The sequence below is a fragment of the Egretta garzetta genome, unplaced genomic scaffold, assembly GCF_000687185.1.
Source record: "Egretta garzetta isolate BGI_Z169 unplaced genomic scaffold, ASM68718v1 scaffold766, whole genome shotgun sequence".
In the NCBI taxonomy this organism is placed as follows: Eukaryota; Metazoa; Chordata; class Aves; order Pelecaniformes; family Ardeidae; genus Egretta; species Egretta garzetta.
The window spans coordinates 93,899-118,888 of NW_009260030.1; the positions used below are offsets into that span (position 1 = coordinate 93,899).

The window sequence follows — 24,990 nt, forward strand, 5'->3', positions numbered from 1 at the left end:
TTTCTCAATGAATTTATTGAGTAAAATTAGCTGTAGACAATTGGAAGATTATGAAGTATTTTACAATGTATTTCATATAGTTGTGCATGCCTGTATAACATCAGAAAAAACATTTTGTGTTTTTTTAATTTTTGAAGAGGTAACAACACTAAGTCACAGTCTATTTTCACAATGATAACCTGGGTAGAAAACTTATTTCTCTGTTTCTTTCCAGGCAACTGTTCATTTATTAAGATTGCAGGGAATTGAACTTAATGAGCATGCTGTACCTCCAGAAGATACAAGCCAGTATTGTCCAGGATATGTTTCATGTCTTCCTGAAAGCGATCCAGAATGGAAAACGTACAGGTGCTTTGCTTTAATATATAAAAAGACCTAGGTACTCTTAACAGATTGTTATTATCACACAGAGATGATAATTGCTAAAGTTTTCTTCTTAGTAAAATTCATTGCCACCAGATGCTTCATATTTTCAGGTAGTCATGGTAATGGGAAAAGGAAAAGAATCTAGAAAAAGTAATTTGAAATAATTTTTCTTTAGTTTGCTTTCATTTTGGAGTGTGCATTTTATTTTTCATTTAACATTCATTTCTCTGAAACTAGAAGCTAGTATCCCAACCTTAAAAACTATTAAATCTGTGTTATATTGAAATTCTGTAGACCATGAAATTCTATATTTAAAAATATATTTACCCAAATAAAAAAACTCTTTGTCTTGCTTTATAGTGCCTATAACTATAATGATGTCTGAGTACCTGAATACATTCAATGAATTACTTCAGTTTCTAAAACCAGTCTGTTCTATCCAATCAACTGAAATTAATAAGGGAGGGTAGAACATAGCAAGTATTGGGGGGTTTTCTGGTCTCACACAATTACTTCTTGCAAAGGGGGAGAGGGAGGAGAATTCTGAAGATGATATTTAAACTCTCTTCTGTTCACATATGTACTAACGTTAGCCTTATTGTGATAGTGGTCATGTCCTTTCTCACAGTGTTTGCTTGCAAATGTTCAGTAAAACGGGAAAAAGTATGAACTGATAAGAACCAAGGGGCAAAGAAGATGCGGGTTCTGTTCCAAAATGTGCTATTAAGCTGGTTTTGGGTTTACCCAATTAGATTAAAACCTCATAGGAAAAAAACACTTGGGTCAACGGTGCCCTGTACCATTGTTGATGTAGAAACACCCTGTGTTAGTTTGTACTCTTGGTTTTGTGATTTAACTGTGGCCATTCTGTATGGTCATTCAAGCCTGTATTTTTAATATTGCTTTTTCTAAGTAATGGTACATCTTGATAATTAAGGGGGGAAAAAAAAAGAAAGTTATTGCAAGAATGTTACTGCATATACTATGAAAAAGATGTTATTCTATTAAAAATTAATTTAGCATTTCAGAACATCTGGAGCTATCTCTGAGTGCAAGAACATATTGTGCAGTTGTTAAGTGAAAAATACACCTCCTGAACACTTGAGCGGAATGCCTTACTTGTATCTGTATTCAAGCAGAGCCCTGTCATGGACATTTAATGATTTCTAGCACTGATGTGTGGATTCACACAGGCATTTTAAAAAAATGAAGCATGAACTGTAGCCACTATTTTTTAAGCTAATAGCTTTTGAGTGTCAGAGACTATTCATTTTATCTAGATACTAATTCCTTTCCTGAGCCATCTTCTCATCCAAGTAAAATATAAGTTAATGGATGAAGACCTTGTAAATGCAACTGAAAAGTAATTAAACATTTCTTGTTGCTGTTGATTGAGATGTACTACTGCATATTTAACCTTAGGATATAATTAATTCTAGTTTTGAAGTTTTGGAATAACAGCTTCTTTATACTAATTTTACAGTTTATGGATAGACTACTTATCTCAGTATGCTATGGACAACTTCCAACGTGCAGCCGAAATAGGAGAAGAATTGAATGAAGCCTGGATTGTTCATAATGCTGTGGTGTATATCTTAAACTACAATAGACATCTTATCTCTTCAGGAAGACAGAGGGAAATTCTTGAGTATCTGCAGACTCTTCTTGGAGCCATGAAGACTGTTGGGCACAATGGGTAAACTTAAATGTTTGGTTATGAACATGCTCTTTTTTTCCTAAAACAGAAATATTTTTACAAACATTGTAAATCACTTTGTGCTGTGAAAGGCTCTTATTGCTAGCTTTTAGTGGTAGTAGAAGGACTTTGATATATACAGAGTAGTTCAGAAGATACATTTGATTTTGCAGTATGAAAATGACTTTTTAATCCTTTCTATTCGTTCTTTATTACTATCCACCGTAAGCCATATTAACTTTAGACTAAGCAATATTAATTTCTCTTGTGGAATAGCAACATGTGCATGTGAAATAGCATTTTGTTAAGCTAGTCAGAAAGAATCAGGAAAATTTTCTTAGCCTGTGGGTTTGCAGGACAGCTCGAAATGTGTGGTAAATATCGTTCATTGTAGTATTTCTGATCAGAGTAAGGTGGTTACTACTGGTTCTGAAATAAAAAAGGGGAAAAAGAAAAAGGAATGTGCACATTATAATGAAAAAGGGAACATAGATTCCATCGTGGGTCGGAGAAATCCTGTTCTGTAGTAAATGCCATTGGAGAATGATTGACTATGGCGGAAGAGATGCTCAAGTCAAAGTCCGACTGTGGGACAAAACCTGAGACATTTTAGCACATTGTTGGCAGTGACCTCAGCACTAGGCAACCTGTTAGGGCCAGCAGCAAAGGCGGCTCTTTTAACAGTAATGGAGAACAAAGCCTAAAGTGCAGTTTGTGCAGAGATGAAGGCTGGTAATACCTGCGTATTAATTCTGATATTTATGTTAGCATGAATCAGCAGTAATGTCTTAGTCATAATCCAATTTGTGTTTTTAAGGGGAAAAAAAAAGTAATTCCAGCTCAGCAGTGGATTGGCATGAAGAGTGATACAGTGTACTAAATAAATGGTTTTATCTGAGGGGTTAGGCTTAGGTGAATCTTTTAGGAAATACTTATTATTTTCATGCATAGCAGCCCACTAATAAAAAATTATATTTAAAATGTGGTTGTCTGACACAAATGCAATTTTTTTTTCCTCTGAGGAAATAGAAGCTTCAGTTATAGAATGAGCTGAAAAAATATGATGTAAACTATGAAAGTTGGTTGTTGTTTTTTGAATGTTTATCCATTCTAACTGCTTTACCAGTGGAAAGAATTTTTATAACATCCATAATTTTGCCTTCTAAGAAAAATCTAGATTTTCAAGCAATGTAATAAACTTCATTACTTTCCTCTTATATCTATTGCAGTATGTACTTCTGATTTTTGTTTTCTTTTTCAGAAGTACTGTGATTTTATTGATGTTATGTAATGCTTTGGCTCGGGGTTTAATTCTTTGTTGGATTCCAAAGCCAAAACTTGCTGAGCAGACAAAAAAAGATGCAGAAACAGACAGAAGCAGAAAAGCTGGAGCAAAGAAACATGAAAAGGCAAATGTCATCCAGTCTTTTTCAGTAGATCCCAGTGGACTTCCTGATATCAAAGCTGCCTTGGAGGTACAAAGCCCTTATTTTTTGTAGCCTTTTTTGGTCTGCTGTCATACATTACAATACGTGTAAATTAAATTGTAGCTTATTTTTTGCAAAAATTTCTAACATCTTTTACATTTCCTGCCACCACAGGTTCTTCCCAAATGCACAGTGAAGTTCCTTACCAACTGGGGCTGAGTCCTGTAACTTCTATTTGCTATATGGGCTGACTTAATGGAGATGATGTTAGGCTTAGAAGTGCACGTGCAGTGATTTTAAAATAACAAATGGATGTCATGTTCCATACAAAGAGCTTTCTGCATTTCTCTTTTTTTTTTTTCTTCTTGTTGTTAAGATTTGTGAATTTGCCCTAAATGTGATAACTGGAACCATACCTCATGAGGCAGTACCTATTGCCGTACAACAACAGATCATTGCTACGTGGGTGAAAGCAAAACAGTTAAATCAGCAGCAGATCAGACATAAACTTGGGACTGAGGAGGAGGTATTATTTCTCTGAAATCCTGCATAATGTTGAAACTTTTCTTTGAACAATTTAAATCAAATTCATAAATTCATTTAATAATAATGGAAATTATCAATGTGTATTTTCTTCTATATATTTCAATACAATGTGACAATAAATTTTGGCTATAGATCCCATAAATCTTTACAGAATACAGCAAGTTTTTCATATCTATAAATCATCTATATTTGTATCAACATTTAATATGGTCTCTTTATATCTGGAATATGAACCTAGTAGGTTGGAAATGAATATTTTATTCCTGTCATTTTATTATGTCTATGAGACCAGAATCCCTCAGTGATATATGGAATTTACATTCATTGTATTGTTGCTATGTTTTTTTAATGTTGAAACTGTAGTAGCTCAGAGTTCACAATGTTAATTAAAAATAAATGAATACATAAATTCTCCCATTTTAAGAACACAATAAAGGGAGGAAGACTTGCTTAATGCAAATTGAGGTTTTCAGACAAAGTTCTTATTGCCTTGTCATCTCAGTTAGCGTCCTTAATAATGTTCACTTGAAAAAATAAAAAAATCTGTTAATGTGAATTTTTTCATTTCTGCTTAGAATATTGATGAAGCACAAAATCCTACAGCAAGAATTCTTGTTGGTCTAGAAATGTATTCAAGTAATGGCTTGGGTCTCATGGATTTCACTGTTCCTAGCTTATCTCAGGTATTTAGTTTTGTTTTAATAGCTCTTGAGTTTTAAGAAATTGCATAGTATAAATGTGTTTTCAGTTTCAGCTTTGGATGGAGGCAAAATTCATTTTGGAACTTCTATTGTACCATTATTTCCTTTTAAACTTTCCAAGAGATTGAACAGTTAGGACAGGTAGAAGATTTTTGTGACTGAATATTTTCATTTCTCAAAAAAACAGATGGCATTAGAAAACCAGTATTAGAATTACTCTCATGTTGCTCTGGCAGATTATTTCTGTAACCGTCAGATGAGCGTTATGGGTTCAGATTAATTCTGTACAGAACTATACTGCTGACCTTTCAGTTTTCATGGAGAAAACTTTATAGAATCATAGAATAATTTAGGTTGGAAAAGACCCTTAAGATCACTGAGTCCAATCACAAACCTAACCCTGCCATCCCACCACTAAACCCTGTCCCTAAGCACTTCGTCTGCGTGGCTTTTAAATCCCGCAGGGATGGGGACTCAACCTGACAGCCCTTTCAGTGAAGAATTTTTTCTTAACATCCAATCTAAACCTCCCCTGGGGCAACTCGAGGCCGTTTCCTCTTGTCCTATCACTTGTTACTTGGGAAAAGAGACCAACACCCACCTGGCTACAGCCTCCTTTCAGGTAGTTGTAGAGAGGTGTATTTTGGGGTTTGTGTTAGAAGTATTCAGAATTTCAACAGAAAACTTCATGTTGTAGTGAATTTACTTCTGGCAGCTGTAAGGTAGAACACAACTGCAATTCATTACTATTTAAAGAATTAGGTGGCTTTTTGATGAGTCTTACACAAGGCATAGTTTCTTAAAAGTACTTGCTTTTGATCAGTCTTCCATGATGACTCACACTGAATAGTGCCACACTTACCCTGTGATCCTGTTGGTTACCAGGCTATTCCAGAGGAATAAAGGTGGTGTAGAAAGGTTTGTACCCTGTATTTTCAAAACAGTGAGTTGTAGTCTCATCTGTTTGATTTCCACATTTATAATTTCTGCCTCCTGTAAAGAGCTTTCTTGAAGGACTAAGATGTATTTCCCCATTTATCTAGGAATTTGGTGACATTGTCTAACACTTGTAGAAGTCCTTCTTTCTAAAGACTAGGATCTGGGTCCTTATAAATATATAGATATCTCTTTCTAATTGGTCTACAGATTTATGCCAAATATTATGGGTTAACTTTAGCTGTTACTTCAGTGGCTTAGTTTTCGAGAGCAGTATTGTAGTATCCTCATTTTGACCAATTAATTAATCATTCCCATTATCTTAAAAAGGTGGAACTTTCTGACTGACACATGCAAAAGCAAGGAAGACATTTAAATCCTATAGTGAGACTATATATGAAACACTGTTACTGTAAATGTGGTTCTATCTCCCATTCTTACCTTTGGCTTAACGAAAATGGGCTCTGAATTTTGGAAGTCCTGTTCCACTGATTTTCAGAAGAGGACTGAGGACTTATAAAAGTCCTGGCAGATACCGCTGGTCCAAAGGCATGCACACTTACAATTGGATTTACATACACTATTGCAATACTTACTACAGGGTGAACGATGCTTCTCTATTGTATATTTTGATTGTTCTTGTAACTCTTTGGTTTTCTAGATTGTTTTATCACGTTCTTGTTCCATGCCCAAGTGGGTTGTATGGAAGATACAGCTGTAAGCATGTAAGTGCTGTAGAAAAGAGCATGAAAAAAACCTGAGATTTAAACTCTCTTTTTTTTTTCTCCAGTTAGTTAAATTGGCTTTAGAATGCAGTTGGTCAGATTCCTTAGTGGAATTGCAGACAATGACACGGCTCACATATTTTGCATATATATCATGTGACTATGAAACAGTGATGACTTGTTCCAAAAGGATCTTGGAATCAGATGAGAATTTTTTCCACAATAGAGATACTAAGAAATATGGAATGTAAGTACATGGAATTTTGCATGATACTGTGGTGTACTTGAACTAAGTTTTGAAGAAAGGGTATGTAGGGTAAATGCATCAGGTCATGCAATCAAAAGTGAAAGAATCTTTTTTACAAAGAAACTGTACAGTGCAGGTGAAAGACGTAAAAGTGAAATTTTCCTACTCTGCTGATTCCCCAATTACTTAAGTACTGCAGATGATGTTTTAACTGTGCAGCGTAGCCTGAGCAAAAGGCAACGCGAGATCCAGATTGTGGCTCTGGACCCGGTTCAGGAAGATACATGAATTTTGTTATTCAAGTGAGTCAACAGGTCACATGTACGTGTGTTTGAGTGTCTTCCTGGGGAGCATTGCTTTTCTGAAATGGTCTCTGGCAATCATGGTCTTTTCACACTTCCATAATTTCCAAGCAGAAAGTAGCTTATCTAGTTCTTTTGCTGACGCAAAATGCTTCCAATGCTGAGCTGGCTCTAATACGCAAAAGAGTCTGCACAGTTCATGGAACAAGATGGAGCTGTGAATGATGATAGGTGACAGCAGCTGCTATATTCCAGCTCTGACGTCAGGCAGCCTTTATGGTCTTCATTACCACCAATGTGTATGGGTGCAGTAGGAAAGAAACTAATTTCTTTAAAAGCCCCATGTCTTTCTTAACTGATAATTTAAAACTTTGATCACAAAGAAAAACAGAAAGAAAGGATTTCATATATTAACAGATCTGTAAAAAGGTGATATCCTTTGATCCTTCCATTTTTCAATATAATTTCCTCCAAAACCAGAATGCAACTTTATCAAAAGCGGAAGGAATCAACTCCATTTTGTAACCATTTGTTGGAATGTGGGAAGTTTAAAATAGACGTGAAACACTTAGAATATAATTTATTGATCATTTTTCTCTCTGAAAAATAAATTATCTTCTAAAAATATATTCTGCTCTTTGAAAGTCGTGGTTGTTTGCTACATGGCGAAACCCATGCCAAACCAAATAAGATACCTTAATAGGAAATATATAGTTTCAGAACATTACAGAAATTGAGAAAATACTTGGTGTATATCTAGCAATCTGCAAACTAGTGAATGATAAAATGTTTGCTGCTTTGACAAAGAAGTGTAGTCATGGGTTTTCAGTGCTGTTTCCAGAGAAATGGAAGATAAACTTAGTCTTCCCGTGGTAAAGTACAACTTCAGGACAAAGAAGGGTTAAATATTTATTTTTAACTTTTTTTTGTTGTTAACTTGTACTGTAGAACACTGGTGTCCTCTCGTGGGCACAAATCGCAACTACATGATAGTTCTCACCACAGGGTAGGAACGAGGCCAACTAGAATGTCTACTTTTCTAAATATGGTTGCACATTGTAACTAAGACATAAAAAAAAAATCTTGCAAATTGTATTATGTCTTTTCTTACAAAATCAGTATTAACCAATGATACCAGATTTATTTACTTACTTATTTTTAACTGATTAACTGTTGGGACTGAAATCTACGTTCTTTTCTTTTAAATGTAGTGGAATATGATCCAAATCAATTTCTCCAGAGCCCTGTGCATACTTTACCAGACATAAGTGAGACCATTTCCAAAAGAAATTATCAAAAACTGTCTAATTTTCCATATTTCTGTTTTTAATTACTTGCCATGTAAGTTTGACCTTGGACTAATATTTTGTTTGATGTACAGTAGTGAATAATGGGGAGAAAACCCCAAATCTATTCTCCCCTTGCTAAATGTAGATAATGTTTTTTAAAAATCTGATTTCACAGTTATTTCCATTAGAGATGTGAAAAGATATTCTATTTCTGATATCTTTTCACAAAATGTTCAGTTTTTCAAATGTTTTCTTACTTTAAAAGGAAAGTCAGGAGAAGCATTTGTAACTTCTAAGGCGAGGGACATCTAGTTAGTAACAACTTGAAAGCATCATTAAGAGGAACTGGTATGTTCTTAGACCACAGAAATAGCACTTCTTTAATTATTTGCCTTTATTCAGGTCAGGTTACAGGGTGAGACAAGAAATGTTAAGCACTATTGCCTGTATACAAGGAAAGAGTATAATGGACAATTTGTCTGGAAGAAAACATTTGTGTGTAGCAGCATCAAAAGCCTTTGTTCAGAGTGTCAGGTATGTTTTATTTTGAGAGAAGACTAATATAAAAGACTAAGTCTGTAATATATATATATAAAAGGCTAATATATAAAAGAGATCTAAAATTCCAACCCTTCCAACCCTCGCCATTCTGTGATTCTGTGAAGTTCTAAAGCTTTTGCTCACTCAGATGAGTACTGTGTTGTAGAGCAATCTGGAGAATTTTAAAATTGTATTAATTCAAAGTAACATTTGCATGGAATATGCTCAAAACAATTTGAATGCAGCTAGAGGCATTCGGGATATATTCTTGTGTTACAGTGGTACTGTACTATGCAAGATCCATAGCATTTTAGTAATTGTTTTGTTCTATTTGGTAATGTTTTTAGAATGAGAAATTAACATAATAGGAAGCCAAAAAAAGTAGATTATTCCAGTGAGAATATCTTGAGTAGATTTCTACTATTTTTTTAATGCAGGCTCTTGAGCTAAGATTACACAAAAATCAGTAAAACCATCAATATGGTACTTGTTTATTGCTAATTCTGAATGTGTGAAGGTGTTTTGTACATAAAAATGGAAAATATTTTTTGTATGAACCTCATATGCTAACCCTTCATTGCTGAGATTCTATATGGTGGTAGATCAGGTAAACCCAGCTGCTTGTAGAAGTAAAATCCTTTATTTTGGCTAGAGTCTGATTGTTTTCCTTCATTAAGCTGTACTTCACTTTCTTCAGGTATGCAGGTGAAGCCGGAAATTATTCCCTCGTAATGTTTGCAGCTAGACACTTTTGGAATACGTGTTTACCTTTGCTAGGTTCTCCATGGGACAGAGAGCAGTTTAAAGAACCTGCTGACATAATTCTTAAGAACATAATTAAAGCAGAGTCTACAAATAAACAGGTGAGAATATCTGGTAGGTACTGTTAATTGTGCTTGTGTTTAGTGATTGGTACTGATGATAAAGAAAAATTCTGGTTTGCTCTGAAGCTCTGGGTGCGAACTTCAAGGTACCTTTCCTAGAGGGGAAAGTGACTTATTTGTCATAAACACATATATAGTTTCTTACCTGCATTCACATGGCATGCATTCACATATACAGGGAATCGCGTACTCTTCCCCCCGCCCCCCTCCCCATTTGGTGGTTGTTCTGGTTTTAGGCAATTGCCAGACTTGGTTAGTCAAACAGGACCTGGCAGTATTAAACAGTATTGGTCCCAGTATGGACCCTTGAGGGACACCGCTCATTACTGGTTTCCACTTGAACATTGAGTCAGTGACTGCAATTCTTCGGACGCAGCCATCCAGCCACTTCCTTATTCATCTAACAGTCCATCCACCAAACCTATATCTCTCCAATTTGGGAGCGAGAAGGTTGTGGGGAACTGTATCAAAGGTCTTAAAGAAATCTGGGTAGGTGATATCCATAGCTCTTTCCTGTCCACTGACACAGTCACTCCATTGTAGAAGGCCACTAGATTAGATTTAGTGCCTTCACAGAAGTAAATGCTGATTTGACCAAATCTGATAAATCTTTAATTATGTTAATGTAATGATTACCCAAAAGGTGTAGCTACAGATCAGATGATCTATTAGCATAGTCCTTTATGTATGCAATGGTCAGTATATCAGTAGAACTGTATATAGATCTATTTGTGAAGCAAGATAGTGAATTTATCTTTGAAGTTGCAAAACCGTGCTGTAGAGGGGAAGGAAACAATTATTGTGTCTTTCACCCTTGGGTGAGAATTGCGATGGTCAAATTTTAACAGGTAAGGCCAGCTAAGCAAAATGGGACAAGACATTAAGTCATCTTTTAAAAATTATCTGAAAATAGTCTGAAAAAATTAGCTGTTACTTGTTTTTGACCCAGAGAGGTTGTGGACTCTCTGCTTGGGTTACTCAAGCATGACTGAATAAGGCCCAGAGCAACCTGCTTGGTTTCAGCCTGCTTTGAGCAGAGGTGTTAGACTAGAGAGCTACGGACGGTTCCTGCGTCCTCTGCTGTTCTGTGATTCTCTGACAGAGTACATGTTGTTTAATCAGTGTAACTGATTGAATATTACTGAGTCTGGTTGTTGGTGTATTGGTTTTGTATTCTAGAACTCATTCTGGAGAAATGGCTGCGGTTTTCATCTGCCCAAGTAGCTGTTTAAGTAACAGCTTAATAGTTCATATTAACCATATTAATTGGTTTACAAATGAAACAGAAGTACACTAATACTTAAAGACATATGTTAACTGAAAGATAAAGGGCTTTTTTTTTTCTTTTTTCTTTTTTTTTTTTTACGGCGGCTTCAATGTTCTGCCGTGCTGGATATTCACCTAGAATGGTTTCTTTTTCCTTTCAACTTCTTTCCCTTCTTTTTCTTTCTTTTTTTTTTTTTTCTTTTTCCCCTTTTTTTTTTTTTTTTTTATTTTTTTTTTTTTTTTTTTTTTTTTTTTTGTCTTTTTAGGAGAAGAAGGATATGTTGCCTTTGCATCAGTGGATTACAAATGATTTTCAAAGTATTGGGTTATCAGTTGAAGGCTTTCTCCCAGGCATGTTCTTCCTTCTTCTGATCTGGAAATAAAAAACCCCCCAGTATTTTGTAATATCATTATTCTAATTCTGCAGTATATTAATAAATCATTTGAATATACTTCAAAGGTGCCGAGGAAGATCTGACATTAAGAACTTCCTTATATGGGTTATTATTCCACATATATGCTGATAAAGCTGATTGGGAGACAGCACTAAAAGTCCTGGAAGAAGCTATTCAGGTTTTGCCTCAGACAAGACACAGGCTGTAAGTTGGTTGACTTATTTTTATTAAAATAAGTGTCCTGATTCTGGAGAAATACAAAACTCTGACTGTATTGTTATTTTGCATTGGGAAATACTGTGATTGCTTTTTGTCAGCCTGTCAGTTCTTGCAACAGAAAACACCGTTGTGTCTTTTTGATGAAAAAGACATACATTGACAATGCTTCCTTATGTTAATAATATGATATTAATAATATTTGTAAATTTCATTTCTTAAAAATTTGTATATAAGCAGTATCTTGCTTTTCCAAGAAAACAGGCATATGAAGTGTGGCTATATAGCAGAAACTTTAATTTTCCTAGCTGTAAATCCATCTACATTAAATGGAAACTAAATTGCCTATGGTACTGTTTACATAGTCCTATCCAAGTTCAAAGATTTATGCCCTTCTGTGTCAGTTGATGAACTTTATGTCTCTGTACTGTACTGATGTGAACTAGTATATCTGTCCTACTCACCGAGTTACTTTACAGGTACAGATGCAAGTAACTTGCAATTTTTTTGTTTTTTTTCTAGCCTGATTTTTAAACATATGGCTACAGTGAAAGCAGCATTGGGATGCAATTTTATGATGGACATTCAGAAATTCAAAGATGAAAGTGAGGACTATTTGTCACATATGTGGCGTCATTTGGTAACAGTCTCCAGAAGTATCGTCGGACAGTTCAGCTGTTTTCAGAATGCAATCATGGCTTTACAGGTTTGTCAGTTTTTACTGTGGGTTCAAATGCTGATAGAATGTTTCTCAAGTGATTCATGGGATTGCAAGTTCTGTGAAGGATATAACTGCATGGGTAAGAAGGCCATGTACTTGGCTGTTGCATTTTATGACTTTGAAATTGCTCTGCAGTTGAAAACTGTATATGGTTGAATTGTGGTAAATGGTGAAAGTTCATTTGCGTCCTGTCAAAGAAAAATGTCCAAAGAGTAGCCAATTGCAAGAAGTTGTGATAAAGCAAAGAATTAATTGGTAGAGTTTTCTGTTACATTCCGTTTAGCATAACTCTGGTTATGTGATGCCAGTAAAACTGCTCACTGTCAAATTATTTTCTTTTTGCTTCTGTTAGGACTACATTGAACTTTTGAATATCATTCAGATGGTTTACATCACCAAATATAAATGAACTCTTCCTTTATTACTTTTATAGAAAGAAGAAAACGAATGGCAGAAAGTTGATTATCTGATGGAATTTGCTGAATGGTTATATTGCAACCAGTTTCCCCTCAATGATGTCATTAAACCTTTGGACTGGGTGGTAGATCTCTTGCTACATATGACATTTTCTATGCAGTCCTCACAAGAAGGAGGTATGTAAAAGTGGTATATCCTTCAGAGGAATTTCTCAGCAGCAAATGCAAGGGACAGTTTTAATTTACAACTTTGTTACCACAAAGAATGGCACCAGCTTGGCTGTACTTTCTCCAATGTTCACTGCCATTTGTTCAGTACTAGCTTAACTGTATCTGTGAGTTCTCATCATGTCATGGAGACCTGCCCTCAGTCTCTTGGTGCAGTAGGATACAGCTCCTACCTGACGTAGGGGTTCCTGACTTGTGAGATGCTACCAGAAGGCAGTGCTAGGCAGTTTGTTTCAAATGCATCCTCATGGAGGGCCAGATGTGACTTTAGGAAATGGTTTCTCTGCCAAGATTTGGGTACCCATCTCCATTGCCCTTTCCTTGACTTTATCTAGTATTTTAGGATGGATTTTTCAAAAATTACTTTTAAAGGGATGTACACTTTCAAATACTTATTTAACTGTGTAAAAAATTCTTTGGTCCTTTTACTTTGTGTCCACTTGTAGTGGTATGGACTCAATGACCTATTTTGATAGGATACCCCGTTACTTAATTGGAAAAAAAAGTATCTATTTCTGGAACAATACTGTACTGTGTTGCATTAATCAACATCTGCTCTGCTCTGCTCTTATTTTTGTGTGGGTAGACGAGCTAGATCGGACAAGTACTTCTGGTGTTTGCATTGAAAAAGATAAATGTTCAGTGTCTCTAGTGTCACACATTTGATTAAAGTCACAGTAGCAATATTCTGTTCGTACTCTTCTGTTAGTGGTTTTGTTGGGGTTTCTTATAGCCCTGTGGTGATTTAAAGTTTGTGCTTGTTCTTTAACCTTACATGGTTGCTTACGATTACTGGACTTCTTACGCTACCTATGTTTCAAGATTTTTTTTACAAAACTTTTAATGGATACTGAAATAATGTAGTAAGAAAAATTAGATTAAAATATAACATCCCGTGTTGGAAATGACTTCCAAAGGTCATCTGATCCAACCTTTTGTGGAAACAGGAGTCTAGATGTGATTATCTAGCACCCTGTCCAGCTGTCTCTTGAAAACCTCTGGTGATGGGACTCCACCACATCCCTGGGGAGGTTGTTCCACTGATAGATTGTTTGCACTGTATAAAATTTCTTTCTTTTATCAAGATGAAACCTCTCCCAGTGCAAATTGTACCTGTTGCCCCTTGTCCTCTCCATGTGGCTTCTTGTGAAGAGAGAGCCTCTGTCCAATTTGTGGCTGCCCTTTAAGTACTAGAAAACTATGATGAGGTCCCCCTGAGCCTTCTTTTTTCCAGGGTGAAAAGACCTTAACTCCCTAAGACTTTCTTCTTGGGGCAGGTTCTCCAGCCCTTTGATCATCTTCATGGCCCTCCTTTGAACCCTCTCCGGTCTGTCTGTGTGTTTTTTTCATTTGTGGGGGCCAGAACTGGACACAGTACTCCAGCTGCAGCCTTACAAGCGCTGAGTGTAGTGGGTGGGTTACATCTCTATGTCTGCTAGTAATGCCCTGCCAATGCAGCCCCTGATCTGACTTGTCTTCATTGCTGTAGCAGTACACTGCTGACTCATGTTCCATTTGTCCACCAGGACCCAGGTCCCTTTCAGCAAGGCTGCTCCCCAGATACACAGATCCTGGTCTCTGCAGGGCTCTTTAGTTGTGTTGTCCCAGGTGCAGTACCTTGCACTTGTCTTTGTTAAACTTCAGACAGTTCTTTCTAGCCCACTGTTCCGGCCTGTCTTTGTCTCTCTGTAAGAAGGCTCTCCTTCCTGATGTGTCCACCTCACCACTCAGTTTGGTGTCATCAGCAAACTTGGTGAGGGTGCTTTCAATCCCATTGTCCACGTCGTTTATGAACATGTTGAACAGCGTGGTACTGATCCCTGGGGGACCCCAGTTGTGACCGGCTGGCAGCCTGAGTAACACGCATTGATCACCACCATCCGAGTGCAGCCTGTTAGCCATTTTCCTAGCCATAGCAAACCACCTATCCTGCCTCTATCTTGCCATCTGTATCTTTTATTATGAAAGATTAAAATTAATCTGAAGTGTCCCTTTCCCTGACTTTATGCTGTGTTAGGCGTGCTCAGAATTCACTCGATTTGCCTCTTACTTCTGATAACATCATCTATGACAGTCATTGGATTATGTGATAGCTGTTGTTACTGCACTCTGCTTTATGTTGTAGAGCATCGATTTGATGTTGAAAGAGAACTGTGTCTTTATAGTATTTCACTTCAAGCTGAAAGTCTGCTGAATTAGTTGGTTTTGAGCTGAATTTCAAGCTGAGTTGGAATTTCTATAAAACATCAGTGTTTGCTGAAAAATTGCCAGAATTACACAGCACAAAAGAGAGGATTGAGTAGCAGAATATCTTCCGTAGTTGCCATCAAGAGCCATTAAGGTATCTCGTTACAGACACAGGGATGAGCTTGAGCTGTGGTCTAGACATAGCTCATATACATACATTGACCCATCTGTAGTTGGATTATGGCCCATTTCTGTTTTGGAAATGAGTGCTGGCCAAATACACTTCTTGCCGGCTAGGCTACTGGTGGTTAGGACATGGTCTTTTGTCACTGTAGAAACCACTACGTCAGGATCAAAAGGATTTTTTGCTTGACTGCAACACTACGTAAGTGGCTGAAGTAAGTAAGTTAGACCATCTTTTCCAGAGATTTATTTTCAAGAAGACATAGTGTGCTTGCTGTGGATTTCATTTCTGTGTCAGACTTACATCGTTTAATATACATAACTCTTACATTATTATTGAAAATATGGTACAAGTAGCATTGCATCGCCCTAAGAAGAACATCTTCAGTAGATGGATTTCCATTTTTCTGTGTTTTTTCTATAAATATTTTCATTTTCGATTCTGAAATTTTAACTTTTGAATAAATTTTTAAATACTGTCACTGAGAGCATGTTATTTGTTTTTTAACAGAAAAAAATACTATACCAAAATTTTCACCTACAGAAAATTTGAAGATAGACATTGGAGCAAATGATATCATGCCCCAAATTAATTTGGAAGATTTGAGTAATATTAAACAGTTGGAAGCTTTGTTTAGAGCACAGACATTAATGGCTTTAATTTCTGGTCATAGTTCTCCTTTTCATCGGCAGCACTGTTTGATGGCATATGCTTGTATCATCCGTATCTGGCAGGTAAGGTTGTATGAGACATATTATATTATATAATATTATATTATATTATAATGTGGCCAGTATATTTCATGTTATCATGTGTAATTATGGTGCCAGCTATTCATTTGATGTTTTAACTATGTCTTTAGAATTTCCAATTTTATGGTATAGTTAGTATATTTTTTCACATTTAACGATTAAACAAGAAAATTGTTTGTCTCACGAAAATAGGGAAGAGACATATTACGGATAAAAGCAATGGCCCATTGTTTCTCTGGAGTACATTCATATGTTTCGTGCAAAAGGTTCTAAAATTTTGTATTTTTCGTTTGTTAAAGAATGTCAGTAGTGGCAGAATACATGCTGAAGTCATTGCTGACAGTTTGGAGAACAGTGGTTAAAAGATGGACCTTCACTTAGGTTGAATCAAAGGGGCTGTCATTTGACTGAAAGGAATTGTGTGACATAGTTAAATTAAATTCAGATGTTGATTTGTTTGTTAAGTTTTGAGAAAAAGTATAGACAGGCAGCGTTAACTGATTATTATTCTCAAATCACTTTTTCATTGTTACAGCACTTCAAATCAAATCTATTTCATTTCTCATTTATATGTATGCCTAATTTAAGTGGCTGTTGAGAATCATGGCAAAAACCATAGGAAAATGATTATACATTGAATATAAGTAAATCTTTGAAGGGACTAAATCTGTACTTGCTAATAGTAATGCCACAAATCATTACAGAAACAATTAGTGCTATAGATGGGACATACCGACTAGATCGGGAAGCTATAGCTTGTGCATAATTTTATTCCCATTATCTGTAGAAGCCTGCAGTTTGTTACTCTTGTGGTAATTATTATCAAGTTTTCATTGTGAAATGTTTGGACTCTAGTGTTAGATGGAAGGCAAGAATTTGAAAAATAAAAATTGAATATTGGTATTTTCAGATTTTACATAAGCATAATTTTTAATATCCTGAACTTGACTGACTCTCTTACTAGAGAAAAAATATCTGAAGGGAGTATTACTGTTTGAATAAGCTACTAAAAATTAAAAAATTAAGAGTTAATGCAACTTTCAGTAGCAGTTGCAGGACAATGACAATAATTCTAAGAACTCGTATTTACAGCTGAACAGTACTGTGGGAAAAAGAATAACCATGTGGCATTAAAGGAATGAAAGTATTATGGGACACCTAACCTTGTTTTGGAGTACAAACTAAAGCAGACTGGAATGCAGTTGTCCACTTCTGAAGCAGGCTCTCAAGTGTTAGAACTCCATAAATAACTCCGTAGAAGATACTAAAATGTTCTCTGAAAACCTGAATAATCCAAGCCAAATCAGCTGCCTCTGACTTTTTAAAAGACATTTGTTACTTTTAATTTGAAATTTTCACAAGTTGTGCAGCATCCAGCATTACTTTTTGTTCATATTTTGTGTTCTACTCTTGATCCCTCCAGCAAAATATATTCATCTTCTCCAATTAATGTGTTTTAGGTAAGATCAGAAGCTGTGCTATTGCATGCGCAGAGAAATTTTCAATGGATGCTTTCGTATCCTTAAATAATATTAGAAATCTCTTTTATATAGCATTCATTAGTAGCATTGTAGAAGACTAATCCAGAAGAACAGAGTAGCTCTCTGCAGTCTTCCAGTTAGGAAATTCGTCCGATGTAGAAGATTAAGCAATCCAGACTAGCAGTTTCAAAAAAAGAATTTAATTTGCAATCATATAGGTTAAAAAAGTAGCAGAAGTATTTATCAGAGGGATGATGTCATCTTCTGACAGTTCAGCTGCTGTAGTGCATTGCACAAATAATGCAAGCATCTAGGAATCTTGGAAATTTTAGTTTTCTGAAGAAAGCTCTTATGCAAGCATAACATGGTATGTGACAATTGTTAATAGCTGTAGATAGTGACTTGGAGTGAATAATTGTTATTACTAGAAATTGACGTTATTACTGAAAATTGAAAGTAATTATTTTACTATCTAGGTGTCGTTGTCAGCATCAGGACTTACTACAAAAGTATTAGCAAAGTCTTCACAACTCACAGCTTCTCAGAAGGTACAGTCAATAATTGCTCCTAAAAACGAGAAGGACAAAAAGAAAGGGAAACAAGAGAGAACCCCTTTCCTGAGGAATTAAACCAATCATCTCATTCTAAGAGATGTTTTCCTGGGCTCGTGTGTTAAATAGTTCAGATGCTTTCCTGTAAAGACTCTCATAACCTGTGAAGAATGTTTCTGTGAGTCTGTATATCACACCTTCACTCTTGATTGCACAGACTTGACAGGTCATGAACTTACAGATACTTTTTCTTTTCTTTTGTTTGTTGCTTTGGTCAAAATACTGCTGTTCTGTAAAACCCACAGCCTAGAGGTCAAGAAAAAAAAAGGGGTAAAACTTCAAAGGATATTAAGCAGATATGTTGGGGTTTTTTTAATGTTAGATGCATATCTAATACCAACAAGAATGTTACTTTGGCATCATAAATGTCCTTATTATAGGTTGAAGTTTCTGGTGCGAAAGAGAACTCTAAAGGGAAAGGATCAGTTGATACCTTACCAGCAAATGTGGAAGAATGGGCTCATTATGACTGTCCCAATGAAATCAGAGATACTTTTAAACAGAAAACAAATCGTTATGGTATTAATTGGGATAATTTCCCCAAACCTGTAAGTATAATCAACATTCTGGAGCATTTATTATTTAGGGAAAAAATTAGTAGCAGAGAACTATGCTGCATTTTAGTTTTTCTGTCTAAGAGTATGTTCAGACAGCTATCAGAAATACTTCCTTGTCATAGTATTCATTAATACTTCAAAAAGCGGTAGCTTGTCCTCTGCATTCTGAAATGAACTAATCCTACAGAATGAATTTACTGGATTTCTGTGTTCCTAGCTGCTTTGTCCGTTGACAATTTCTTTTTTATTTTTTTTAGTAAAGTTTGGAACTGAAGATGTGGTCATTAATTTAAAATTTATTCTCTACAAAATGATGTTTATGCTGACTGAATTTAAAAAATTTCTTTTCAGGCTTGCACTTTATATTTTATGGATCTTTTATCTAAAGAACTACAGAAAATTTTCTGTCCCCACTTGATTCTTCCCGTCTTTCAGCTAGCTGAAGTTATTGCTAACGAAGTTGTGGAATGCAGAAGTCTGTCTGATCTCTATCACCTTCGGTTTGTATCCTTTGTTTATTTTAAATAAAAGGGAAACTGGATGGAGGGGACCATCCATTCATATTTCACTAAATAGTACCAAGGCTTTTTGTGAAATTGTTTTATATTTGTAATTTAAAAAATTTCTTTTCATTCCTTTTTTGTACAGTTTAATAGAGTTTTGATGAATTGACTTGTTTGTGGAATTAAAGCCACTAAGCTTATCTGTTACTAAACATGATCTCCATGGGGAAAGGTGTACAAGATTATGAACTCAAGCCACTTCCATGTGAAGAATTTCTGTACTGCTTTATTGTCACCTAGCTGAAAAAAGCAAAGTAAAAAAGAATGTCAAGAAAAGTATTATCTTTTATCTTTTAAGTATTCAAAAGGCAGACTCCCATCTTGCATCAAAAATATATCGTCTTTAGCTTAAGAACCCAAATAAATATCCCCAATAAGCGTATTCTCTTTTATAGAGAGATTTGCCTTTGTGAACAAAATTCTGTTATTTTTACGGAAGATTAGCCCTAAAAGTTTTGATTCAAAAATATTTAATATGCATGCAATGACAAATTATTGCTGTTTTAGTTAAAACATTTCATCATGCTTTTTTGAAATGTGTTGCATAATGTTTGCTTAATAATTAACAGCTACAAGCAATAATTGTTAGCTTAATTCCCAATAGTTTGTGAAATGCCACATCACGTAAAGTGCCTGAGACTGATCCCACATAACAGAATAAATATTCACGTATACAAACGTATGTGTGTTTATCTGGATTGCCAGTTGATTACTGAGCTGCTGTCTTACAAGACTAAAAGTGATTTACTAATATGAAATAGATTTGCAGCCAAGCTTTGCCAGACAAATTGTTTTGTTTACTCCTCAAGATTTGTTTATATTTTGTGGTATTTTATTTATATCTATGGCCTGATTTTTATATATGATCAGATAGGTTCTCTGATCTATTACTGTACTAAATACAGAAAAGTGGGTTAGCAAATACACATGTATGGGTTTTTTTGCATGCAGTAGTGCAAAATATTATAAATATTTTTGTACTTCTACATCATTTTTGCCACTAAATTGGAGAGATATGGGTTTGATGGATGGACTGGGGATACTGGTGGATGCCCCATCTTTGGAAGTGTTCAAGGTCAGCTGGACAGGGCTTTGAGCAACCTGGTCTAGTGAAAGATGCGCCTGCCCATGGCAGGGGGGTTGGACTGGATGATCTTCAAAATGTGCCTTCCAACCCAAACTATTCTATGACCTCTATCAATAGCATATTTCAACTACTCCATTTTCCCCTTTTTTTATTTCAAATCTTTGTTATTGCCAATATTAATCAAGACACAAGAAAGTAGGATTGACAAATGTGGAATGTATGCTCTTTATAGATAATGTGTTTATATGAAGCAACATATGAAAGATTCTGATTGTTTCTTAAACATTTCTTCTTTTTATTCTTAGAATTGCCCTGATATGTTCAGACCTTAAACTGAGTCAGGCATCTTTATATCATGAGAAAGCTGCTGGAGAAGCATACATCAGTGAATTAGAACAAGCAGTGTAAGTATTTTCACTACAGAGGCTATAACTAGTTGGCTTTTTTCCCTACAGTTGATAAGTGTCCTTGTGGAAAAAAAAGATTAAAACCCATGATCTCTTAACACAAAGAGATGTGCATGATTGTTCTGTGTCTATCCACAGAGTGAGTGTATGGTAAAGATGCCTAACATGCTAATACCTCATTATCAAATACTTCTAAAATAACTTGAATTTACTTTGTCTTTCTTGTGATTTAGGTGTAGGCAAGAGATTTCACTGAAAAAAGAAAAAAAAGCGCATACTAAGACAGAAGAAAGAAAAATGTTTTTTGAAAATGCTCAGCTGGATGGTAGTAGGGATAAGAATATACTTAATTCAAGTGAAAAGGTTTTTACTTCTACTCCATTTTCTGTTATAAGTTACCCTGCACTTTTTATTTTAATGCATTTGCTGGTTTGTTTTTAAACCATTTTATACTTGAGAAATACATGAACACAAAAACATCATTAAAAATGTATACTCTTAAATTCTGCTGGCAGGTGTGAGCTGAATGTGAGCTGGATTTGCCTGGCTTATTATTTGTATTTTGGAAGAACAAGAATAGAATCTGTATTTGTACAAAGTAAAACTACTTTTCTACAAATGGAATTTGGGACTAACGCAAATCAATGGAAAAGGCTGAGAAGAAAAAAGACCTTGTATTCACTCTTGGTCTCAGTTTTCTCCTCTTCCTCTCTGCATTACATCACTGCATACTGTTTTGTTCTCTCCTATGTATGGTTTTAAAGGCATGCAAATATTTCAGCTTGGTCTTTTCTGCCTGTTCTTTAGGAAGATAATCACCTTACTGATATTCTTAAAGTTTACCTCCACTTTCCTCTTTATTATGGCAATTCTGTCCTTGTTTTCACATAATTTTGCTCTCTTTGCATGTTTTTCCATTCTTGTGCATGTAAAACATCTTTTTTCCTAATTACTAATCCCTCGTAAGTCACTTCTTTCAGCTCTTGCAAATAGTTTTTCTCTTTAATTGTTTGTTATTACCAAGAATCAACTTCTTTGCGACAGTAGCAGATCTGAAGTAGTTATTTGTTCTAAAATTGGTTTTAATAGTATATACTTATCAGTTGATATGGGGATATATCAAGAATTGAACATGGTAGTTAATAATAGCTTGTTTCCATCTAGTTTAATTTTGAAATTTATGATGGTGGAATATTTTTTTATTTTTCAGTTTTTTGAGTTAAATGCGGTAACAGGAAAAGGACTGAGTGCGCTTTCTTTCCCTTACTTGTGGATAGAAAAAGCTGAAGTACTAATTCAGCTAGGCTTGTATCAGCCAGCAAGAATTCTGCTTTCAGAGGCCTATGCTACAACTCAGGTACATCACAAATAAAATAGAAAAATGAATAAAATGTGTAGGAAAAATGTTCATTTTGATGCAGTCATTCCTCGTAATAATCAAATTGCAAAACCAAAACCTCCCCCCAACCCACCTCAAACCTATGTCATTTGAGTTTCAACATATACCAAATGTACATTTAAATATATGGCACTTAAGTCCAATTTTATGGGAATTGTCTGAAGGTTATTTCAACTTGTGAAGTAGTGTCAGCATCTCTGCCTGCTTTGCAGTGACCTTGGAAGATGTATGTCTATCCAAACCTTGTTTGTTAAAATAGTTTAGGGATGTTCAAGATTTGCTCATAAGAGAGAGAGAGCATTTAGCTCCATCCTCTCAACATTTTGTTCATTTTAAAGTCTGGTTGTGTAATTTTGAATTTTGCTACAGTTTTACTCCTAAATATGTTTTGATAAACAGCCACCGACACTGAAATTATGACTTAAAGTTCTGGCAAATCTGAAATAAGTGTCCATATGTTCCACCAAACAAATCTACATCCTCTCCTTATTATGAAGGGTTTACATTAGAGAGATTCATCCTGTGTCTGCTGTTGTCCATTATAACTCTCTTCTTGGTTATATGGGTTACTGAAACACAATTACTTTTTAAAAAAATTAATTGTTATCCTGTTATTCCACATAATGATTTTTCTCATGTAAGTAAAAACTGCCTCTGTGTATTTAGCATGAGTCATTAATACTTTGAATAGTAATATATGAATAATATATTCATTAATATATGTATCTTATTAAAGCATGAATTTAGACATTGAGAAAAGTTCAAAAGACATCAGGGAGGACAATAATTTTAATTATTGATTTTCTTACTAGTATCCTGTATGTCTATAAGCTAGTATACTATTTATACTGTACACTGTATTAGTCTCTCATATGCTACTAGTATATAATTTATAACTAACATAAAGTAGCATTGTAAATTTACTGGAGCTCTAGCTCACTGAAAGATTTTTCATCACCACATTTCTCCATCAGACACTGACAAATGGCAGCAGATACATACATACTAAATAACAGCAGAAAAATAGCTTATTTGACTTCTGACGTAGAAGATATGGGAACATAAAGAAATATAAAGTGTATTTGAAGATTTCAAGTTCTTGATATGAAGTAGACACTTTATGTTTTTGAAAAAGTAGTATAAGGAGTAACTAAGAAATTCTACAGATACTTGCAGAAATACCATTTGCTTCTTATTTCTGTGCCTATTAATAAGTTTAATCTAAAATATGAATAGAAGTAAGTATGAATAGCAGTAGTGGATCTTTTGTATATAGGCCACATACCTTTCTTCCTAGGAGTTGAGTGCCCTGTATGATGTATCACGGTGCTTGTACTTATTTGCTGTGTTGGCTAACCTGGAAAGAAACCATGGACAAGCTAAAGCGTTCCTTGAGAAAGCACGGCTTCTAGGAGGAAGTGAACAGTTTTGGTACAACAGTACTCTCAGTCTTGTAGAAGCAATTCTAGAGGACGAGGGGGAAGGAAAACAGAGCATGGTAAGGAGATTTTTTTTTTTGGTTTGGTGGTGGGGTTTTTTCAGCAGTGGTGCCTCTTTCAGTGAAGAGAAATGTTGCAGCCTTTGCATTTCAGTAAACACAAAGATAGGTGTTAATGGCAGTTAATGTTGGTTTTGCTGTGGTGCATTCAACAAACATTAATTACAGCTTCCAAACAGATGCAGGCCAGTAGGAATGTGATTTTACCTGCAGGAGTTTGGGATGTTTTTATGATAAGCTGTATATCCTATTGAAATAAGAGCAATTGTAATCTAGTACGTGTAACTGAATCCCAGAGATCTGATTCTCTTGTTAGAATGCTTTTGTACTCAGACAGTTCTGTTAACATGGATGTGTTTATTTTACATATTTAATAAAGATTATAACTTTTGATATTACTTCCTAGTATGCACTTCCTTTCCAAATATTTCAAATAGTTTTACAAATATTATTTCTAGATTCTGAACTATACTACTGTATCATAACATTGAAATATCCCTTTACTGTTCAACCCTTCACTTTCATAAGTTTTGGTGTAAATAAAATCTTGTTGTGTCTGCAATGATCTGTCCTTTATTGATCATGCCAGTCTGTTTTGTATAGAGGGATTATTTTGGTTTGGGCTGAACTCACATTTACAATCATTGAAGGACAAAATACCTGGCTACCAGTGAGAGTCAAACTAAGGTTTGACCAGTATAGCTACTAATGAAATGTGTGAGCTGGGTTTTGTTTGGTTTTTTTTTTTTTTCCTCCACACATCTGGCCAACATGAATGCAGCAGCAAAATGTTTTAATAAGGACAAATCTATAGATAAGGTTTTGAGTATCATCTAAGGGCTTTTTCATTCAAAACTCTCATTTGGGGATGACTTTTACATCCCCGGGTGGTAAAACTGTAATAGTTTGCTTGTGGATTAATTAATATGCTAGTCAGTGTATGTAAGGGTGCCAGAATTTGTCCCTAGGAGGATGCCTAGAAACAAATGACTATTCAGGTTAGAGGTCATCTGCTCTAACCCCAGGCGAAGCAGCGGCAATTTGGAAGTGAGATCTGACCTTATTGAATAAAGTTGCCCTGGGCCATATATGGCCACTTTTCAAATATCTCCCAGAATGGAGATTCCACAGCCTTTCTGGCCCCATCCACACCCCAAAAAAGTGACTAAGAAGGTGGCCAAACACTGGTCTGTTGCCCCTCATTCTTTTTGCTCTGTACCTCTAAGATGAGTCTGGCTCTATCTTCTCTCCTTGTGTGCTCCATTCATTTAATCATATCAAAATACCTACATATGATTATAACTCAGACTTTCTAGACTTATGTACAGCTGTCAAGAATCAGTCATTTTGGGGAATATTAGGG

At 35.3% G+C, this 24,990-nt stretch overlaps 1 protein-coding gene across 1 annotated transcript in view; it reads left to right on the forward strand.

Annotated features, from left to right (window-relative positions):
- CFAP46 (cilia and flagella associated protein 46) overlaps positions 1–24,990 on the forward strand; it is an 84,737-nt gene that overhangs the window by 32,787 nt on the left and 26,960 nt on the right. Inside the window, exons 17-36 of the mRNA XM_035896536.1 lie at positions 215–348; positions 1,850–2,062; positions 3,324–3,537; positions 3,866–4,015; positions 4,611–4,718; positions 6,463–6,644; positions 8,638–8,769; positions 9,473–9,638; positions 11,192–11,276; positions 11,386–11,524; positions 12,059–12,242; positions 12,691–12,850; positions 15,783–16,006; positions 17,982–18,105; positions 18,495–18,664; positions 19,025–19,173; positions 20,629–20,727; positions 20,964–21,093; positions 21,941–22,087; positions 23,427–23,627. Of these exons, the coding sequence (XP_035752429.1) occupies positions 215–348; positions 1,850–2,062; positions 3,324–3,537; positions 3,866–4,015; positions 4,611–4,718; positions 6,463–6,644; positions 8,638–8,769; positions 9,473–9,638; positions 11,192–11,276; positions 11,386–11,524; positions 12,059–12,242; positions 12,691–12,850; positions 15,783–16,006; positions 17,982–18,105; positions 18,495–18,664; positions 19,025–19,173; positions 20,629–20,727; positions 20,964–21,093; positions 21,941–22,087; positions 23,427–23,627 (3,111 nt within the window). The remainder of the gene's footprint in view (positions 1–214; positions 349–1,849; positions 2,063–3,323; positions 3,538–3,865; positions 4,016–4,610; positions 4,719–6,462; positions 6,645–8,637; positions 8,770–9,472; positions 9,639–11,191; positions 11,277–11,385; positions 11,525–12,058; positions 12,243–12,690; positions 12,851–15,782; positions 16,007–17,981; positions 18,106–18,494; positions 18,665–19,024; positions 19,174–20,628; positions 20,728–20,963; positions 21,094–21,940; positions 22,088–23,426; positions 23,628–24,990) is intronic.